The sequence below is a fragment of the Entelurus aequoreus genome, linkage group LG14, assembly GCF_033978785.1.
Source record: "Entelurus aequoreus isolate RoL-2023_Sb linkage group LG14, RoL_Eaeq_v1.1, whole genome shotgun sequence".
NCBI lineage: Eukaryota > Metazoa > Chordata > Actinopteri > Syngnathiformes > Syngnathidae > Entelurus > Entelurus aequoreus.
In genome coordinates this window covers 36,814,399-36,822,165 of record NC_084744.1, presented here as the reverse complement: position 1 = coordinate 36,822,165, position 7,767 = coordinate 36,814,399, and the positions used below count along the sequence as shown (strand labels likewise).

Below are 7,767 nucleotides of genomic sequence, written 5' to 3'. Positions count from 1 at the left end.
GACATGAGCGCGCTCCAGTACAGCCCCATCTCGAACTCGCAGAGCTACATGAGCGCGTCCCCGTCCGGTTACGGCGCCCTCGGTTACGCGCAGCACCAAGCCTCCGCTGTCTCCTCTTCATCCTCCTCCTCGTCCTCCTCTTCCTCCGCCGCCGCCGCCTCCTCCATGGGGACGCTGGGCTCGCTGGTGAAGTCCGAACCGAGCGTGAGCCCCCCGGTGACCGCAGCCCACCAGCGGGGGCCCTGTCCCGGGGACTTGAGGGAAATGATAAGCATGTACTTGCCCACCGGCGAGCCGGGGGACCCCGCCATGCAGAGCCGGATCCACGCCTTACCGGCACACTACCAGAGCGCCGCGGCCGGAGTGAACGGGACGGTCCCGCTGACTCACATCTAAGGACCCCACAGCCCCTCCCAGCCCCCTGATTTCTCTTCAATCATTGGAAATTGCAAACGAACACATAACCAAATATTTACCTCTTTTCTAGCCCCGCTCCTGTCAACTACCTGCTTTTTGTACAGAATGTTTACCACACTGTAAATCAAGGCTAAATGCAACTTGCTTTATTATTATTTTTGAACGGATATAGGGGGCTCAGATTTGTATTTTTTATTTTGGGTTATTGTGCTATAATCAGCTTTTTGAGTCTAAGCTAACGCCTGGTGCATCTTAGACTCCCTTTTAACCCCCCACCCTCTTTTGTTTCTTGTAAGTTATTTAAAAAAATGTCTCCAATATTAACAGAAAGTGCTTTACTAAAAAAAAAAAAATTGGGAATATTTTTTATTTTAAAGCGTTTTGTGTTTCCACTTCATCCTACGTTTTATTGTAACAGTCCCTTATTGTACAATTGTGAATACTTTTAATATTTGAAAGGAAGAATGACTTGGCAACGTAATGTTTTAAATGTAATTTATGTGCTTTTCTCTGCAAAGGGGAACAGCTCTTAAACTGAAATGACTGACACACGCACACACACGCACACAAAATGGAATAAATTTCACAAGATGTTGCTTTGAATTATTTAGTTTGGATACACTTTTTTTTCTATTTAAATCAAAATTGCTTCTCATTTTTTTCACTGCATTAATTGTTTGTGCGTAAAAACATCTGTTGTAAATTAACATATATTTTTTTACATATAATGTTGCGAATTAACCTTCAGTGTTCAGGCTCTAAATCATGTGTAATTTATTCTAATCATATTTGCACTGCGAGGCCGATATGATAACAGTCTGGTTGGTGATAAATGTCACATTTTAGGCCTCAGTCACAAACCACCTGTTCGTGTTATTACGGTAAACATGTCGTATGAATGACAGGACATCTTTAAATGTCAAATAAGTGGATTCAAATCCGTTCAATCACGTGGTGTTATTGAAAATGACCTGTAAAAATATTTGGATATGTTTTAGGTTTTTCATCTTAAATCTTAAAAAGTATGCGCTACACTTCTTACCTGGAAAATGTGAAACATGTGCAATATAGCACTTACTAAATTGGCCCAATTTTGAAGCAAAATAATATTTAATTTTAGAACGGGATATGGCTTTTTTTTAATGTTTGCAAAAGTAAAAAAGTAAATGACATTAAGTGAAATCCCCAAACTATGCCCATTTTAAAAAGTCAATACATTTGGAGGCACCTACATCAACAAGCAAGAATATTATCATTGCGTTTTAAGAAATACCATTTTTGATTCAGTGTAAATATCACATTTCAATAACATGCAAGATATTTGTCATCTGAATGAATGCAAGATTTGGATCAAATGTCTCACATTTGGAAAGGTTGCCAAGTCTTTATTTAATTTGATCATTGCATGCTCCATAACATTATTCATTAATAATATTATCTCCTAAAAATGTGTGACCGATGAAATCCTTATTTGAAATCCCCTTTCTTTTCCACCCAGTCAAGGTGACAAGCTGCATTCTGGGTAAATTGACTTATAAAAACCCACTCTTTTGAATTTCATTTTGTGCCAATTAGGATTAATAATCACTTAGATTTTCTGTCTCTTTTGAATAATGAACACCGGTGAGAGTGCATGACGTCACGTTTAAAATTTCTGACAAGGCCCCGCAGCTGGTTTTGACGTTTACATGTTTTTTTTTTTTACATTTGAATTGCCTAAAGACTAATGTCCATACACATGCAAATGAGGGAAACTTTATGGGGGCGGGGGGATCAATTAATGTAAAATACATAGTTAAAAGGGAGGGTTTGCTTGTTTCACATTGATGAAGAGTGACGGTTAAAGCTCTGAGGGCCTCACTTCTGGCTAATAATAATAATAATAGAGGAGGGGGAAAAAATGAAAATGCGTTGAAATTTGGGGTGAATTCAAAAAATAGAAATGTCACCTCAAGGCAGAAAGAGAGTAGTGTTTTTATTTTTATTTTTGCACTGACCGTTCCCCCAATAAATCTCTGCAAATGTGCACCGCTCTTATCTTGTATGCAGGGGCACTGATATATTCCTGCAGCTTGCTTAAAGCCCCGATCCCTTGCACTGCCATGTCCTAAATGGGGATAATTAGCGTCACTTTATCACGCCTCTGCATATTTTCTACACCCCTTCCACCCTTTTTTTTTCCCCCTAAAAAAAAAATAAAACAAAATCAGCCAGCAGCCTGCACCCCTCTGTCACAGAAGATTATGGAGACAGATTGCACAGAGCGAATGTGGCGGGCGAGATTAGCGACGGAATAGAGAAAGCAACTGGGCCAGTGAATGCCTCCGAAGGGGCCTTATCGTGCAATTACACGTTGACATGTTTAACAATCTTGCTGCCTCTTAATCCTGCAGTGCTGTGCTATCTAGCACCCAAACGTGGAGCGGACTAACAATACTAATATTAATAATACAAAAAATAAAGTTAGGGGGAAATTGCTTTATTTTGCAACTTTTTATTGTTGCTTCCCTTTTTTTTTTAATCTTGCTATCAAAAAAGAGTGGCAAGTCAAAAAAAGATAAATTGTCAGCCTGCAGGCTTGGAAGGGAGAATGCAGACCTGCCATTACTCACAATATCCCCGTCTTTCCTGCTTGGGAGTGATTGTGCAGCGCCACTGTTGGAATTTTTTGGCAGCGGCTATGCTTTGGAGACCTGAGACACCCCCTAACCCCTATTTATTTTATTTTTTTTCTAAAGCAAGGCCAGCCGGAGCGCTGTAAGGTTGGGAAGTTTTTCCCCCACAATTGCTCCCACAAAAGCAATTACAAGCTCCAGTAGATTCCCAAGAAGGAGAACACTTTAGGCGCAGGTGTGAAAGGGACATAAGGTTGACCCCCGTAGGATGGCGCTCGGACCACACAAGACCATTAGGGAAGAGAAAGGAAAGTTTTTTGGGGGGTGGGAAGTTGGGAAGCATTATATACAGTAAGACCTTTCAAATGTACTTGTTTGCTTTCCAAAAAAAAAAACATTTTGAAGAATACCTTAACCACTATATCGCTGGTTCTCAAACTTTATCACCAAATACCACCATAGAAAACACCCGGCTCTCCAAGTACCACCATAATGACCAACATTAAAAGACAGTAGCGTAGTAGGCATAACAAGTCATTAAAAACAAGGCAAAGGTTTTATCTAACACAGGCCTGGGCAATTATTTTGACTCGGGGGCCACATTTAGAGAAAATAATGTGTCTGGGTGCCGGTATATGAATTTTTAGGAACACTAATATAAAACCTCACAATAATGTCTGATTGAATGCTAAAAACGTTATGACAGATAATGGAATTGTACGTTTTTCTATGAACGATAAAACCCTGAATATTGACAAAATATGAATGCCACACCCCCTTTCGAATCGACATATTTTACAATCAAGTGAAACACAACAAAAATGCAACAAACAGTGAAATATGAACGCACAGGGTACAAAATAAACCCACCTACAATCTGATATATCTGATATTTGCTGAATTTCCCCCAGGGATCAATAAAGTACTTTCTATTCTATATATCACTAAGCTTTAGAACTTTGTTGGGAAAGTCTCCTTCCGCGTCTGTGGAAACGCTTCCCGCCCACACTGCTTGGTGCCTCGTCTGAGCTGCTGTGACGTAGATTACCATAGTAACTAATTACATGACTATAGTAACTAATTAGATGACCATAGTAACTAATTAGATTACCATAGTAACTAATTAGATTACCATAGTAAGTGGTATATCATCCATAAGCGCAGATTCCAACCATTGAAATACTTTGTATAGTTGAAGACTTACGGTCATTAGAAAACATGACTGCACATCATAATGGCAGCTACACTTTCCATCATAAAGATTAAAAAAAATGATCTGGGAATGTCCAGCGGGCCAGATTGAAAAGCTCAGGTCTGATCTAACAAGTATATATTAAACATTTTAGGCCACTGTAACACTGCACACAGTTTGAACAGTGCCACTGTTTGAATATAGGAAAATAAAACACTGTACTTTAATCAGGTGATTCTTGGGCGTATACAATTACCATGAATTGATTAACGTGGACCCTGACTTAAACAAGTTGAAAAACGTATTGGGGTGTTACCATTTAGTGGTGAATTGTACGGAATATGTACTGTACTGTGCAATCTACTAATAAAAGTCTCAATCAATCAACCAAAACCACCAGCAGTAGGAGTACCACAGTTTGAGAATCACTGCACTATACGTGATGCAAGTTCAATAACCTTTTTCATGGTGAACTCATCAAAGAAACTTTAACAAGCACAGGTAGCCGGCCATTTTGGTATGGGGTGCCATTTGTTATACGACACATCGAGCTGTCATAGCTCAGAGACAAGGTATGTAATTAATCCAATCGACAAATTGCAAAATGTGGGAGGAGCTGATTCGCAAAATGTGTGGACAACACCCAAGGGGTTACAAAATATTAACACCTGTGTCTGATTGACACAAAATCTGGTATTTATGTTATCATAACAGTAGTGATGGGTAAATGACACCCTGTATGTATTGACACTGCACTAGGGTTGTCCTGATACCAATATTTATTTTTAGCAATTTGTTACAAAATTCAGTCATTTCACTTGCGCTACGTGGGCGGTTTTTACTGGGCTAATAATTGGCAACAAGCCAATCAGCTGTGTGCGCGTCTACGTATCTGTATGTGCACAACAGGGGAGCTAGTTAACTACATTACTTTTAAACTCCTTGTGTAGGGCTAGATGTTTATTTAAATGTTTATTTAAGCTTGAAGCAAAGATTGCATTACTTTACACCTTTGCCGAGGCATGTTTTAAAGCTGCGCTTGCAACGCGGCGCTTCTGTGTTTAATGCGTCACCTTTATCGTGAGTTTTGAAGACAAAATACCTCCATATCAGGCTTCACGCACCCTCCTTATTAACCAGTAAAAAATTCAGGGGTTTTTTGGCCATTTTTCCTCTCTACAGTGATTCTGCTTGTATGCACTCTGTGTGTGCGTGCTGATACAGTCAACATGCGCCTCGGCTCAGCAACGTCACCGCCTCACGGCAGCTCGTGGATGAAAAACAAAGTACCTGTATTTTTCAATGGCAGTATAGTACAGTTTTTAATCCATTAGTACTGTGGTACTTTGTTAGTACCGGTATACCGTACAGCTCTACACTGCATCGATACTGTGATGGTGTTTCATAATGGCACCATCTGTTGGATTGAAAAACACACTACATAATTGTTTTTCCTTTAAACAAATGGATGTGTAGAAAGGAATATGAAACGCACAACTCTGGGCAGTGAGCCAAATACTAAACAGGAACATTTAGCTTATTTGGCACTAGCACATCAAAATGGTCCCACATTTCGAACTTCTTATTAATATATTTGAAATAGATGATGGCGACAAACTAAAAACAAACGCGGCATGCTACTCAGACTTCTTTCACTGCGAGTTGTCACAAAAGATGTGCTTCACAGTCAAACAACACAGCAGCTGTATCGATCGCATGTTTTTTTTTCTTAAAGTGACGCACACATCAAGGGACACAGTATCCTGTATGATTTGACCATCACTATGTGACAGCATGCATCAATAACTAGAGATGTCCGATAATGGCTTTTTTGCCGATATCCGATATTCCGATATTGTCCAACTCTTAATTACCGATTCCGATATCAACCGATACCGATATATACAGTAGTTGTGGAATTAGCACATTATTATGCCTAATTTTGTTGTGATGCCCCGCTGGATGCATTAAACAATGTAACAAGGTTTTCCAAAATAAATCAACTCAAGTTATGGAAAAAAATGCCAACATGGCACTGCCATATTTATTATTGAAGTCACAAAGTGCATTATTTTTTTTAACATGCCTCAAAACAGCATCTTAGAATTTGGGACATGCTCTCCCTGAGATAATCTTGATACTCACTACAACTATGGGAAGTACTATACTTTGACTTTCACAAGTGCATTATTTTTTTATTTTTTTTAAACATGCCTCAAAACAACAGCTACAAAAACAATGAAGGCACACAGCTTCAGTCCAGAGTATACTAGAGTAATAAAGTAAACAATAACATAGTCCTCCTTTAGTGCAAGACTGCCTGGCATACTGTATAACAGGAAATTATAAACTGGGCTCAATCTGAACAACCGATATGGGCATCTACATCAACTATATAATTTGCCTGAGAAGCTGGACAGGACAAAAAAATAAAAAGGACTTTTTGTAACCGAAACCGATAATTTACGATATTAAATTTTAAAGCATTTATCGGCCAATAATATCAGCAGTCCGATATTATCGGACATCTCTATCAATAACCTATAGTCTTCTGCTCTCGACGCACAGGTAGTCGGCCATTTTGATTTGGAGTCATTCGCCTCGACACATGGAACTTCCATCATTCAGCCACACAAGCTAGCTAATTCATACGATCGCCACACAAACGCTAATATTCCACACAGACGGATAGCGATACATTTTGAACATTTCCCTGTGAGAGATAGATGGAGGCTGGTAGAAAAGTTTTCTGATTTGCTGTGAAAGGGCCCCACGGAGGGTTGTAAAATATGACCAGTGCGCCTGATTAATACAATATCTTGTACGTATGGTCGCCGCAACAAGACGCATGAAAATCATTCAAGAGAAGATCATTCGTCATGACACACAGAACTCTCATAACTCGGCTCTGCAAGCTAGCTAATTTTTCAAATATCCGTCAAAAATCAGACGAGAAATTGCGAACATTTTGTGTGGGTGGAGCTTGGCGGCAAAGTTTGCTGATTTATTTATAAAGTATTAGCGCCCGTCACCAGTGCGTGTGATTTGACACAAAATCTGGTATGCATGTTCTAGTTATGAAATAACTAATCTTCTAGGACACACAGGTTTGTCGGCCATTTTGGATTGCAGGTGCCAGCATTTTTCTCAACTCTTTTTTTATTACTCTCTAAAATTATTATTATTATTTTTAGAATTGGCTTAAACATTTTTGCTAATTTTGCGAGGATTCTTGCAAAAATGTTTGTGTTTTAGTAGAGATGTCCGATAATGGCTTTTTTGCTGATATCCGATATTCCGATATTGTCCAACTCTTAATTACCGATACCGATATCAACCGATACCGATATATACAGTCGTGGAGTTAACACATTATTATGCCTAATTTTGTTGTGATGCCCCGCTGGATGCATTAAACAATGTAACAAGGTTTTTCAAAATAAATCAACTCAAGTTATGGAAAAAAATGCCATCATGGCACTGCCAGGGGATAGCGGGGGTTGTATATTGTAGCGTCCCGGAAGCGTTAGTGCTGCAAGGGGT

General features: G+C 39.4%; 1 protein-coding gene across 1 annotated transcript in view; it reads left to right on the top strand.

Annotated features, from left to right (window-relative positions):
• Window positions 1–1,095, top strand: part of sox1a (SRY-box transcription factor 1a) — a 1,847-nt gene extending 752 nt beyond the window's left edge. The window contains exon 1 of the mRNA XM_062069767.1: window positions 1–1,095. This exon is cut by the window's left edge and continues 752 nt beyond it. Coding sequence (XP_061925751.1) covers window positions 1–396 — 396 coding nt within the window. The 3' untranslated portion in view covers window positions 397–1,095.
• The last annotated feature ends 6,672 nt before the right edge of the window (window positions 1,096–7,767 follow it).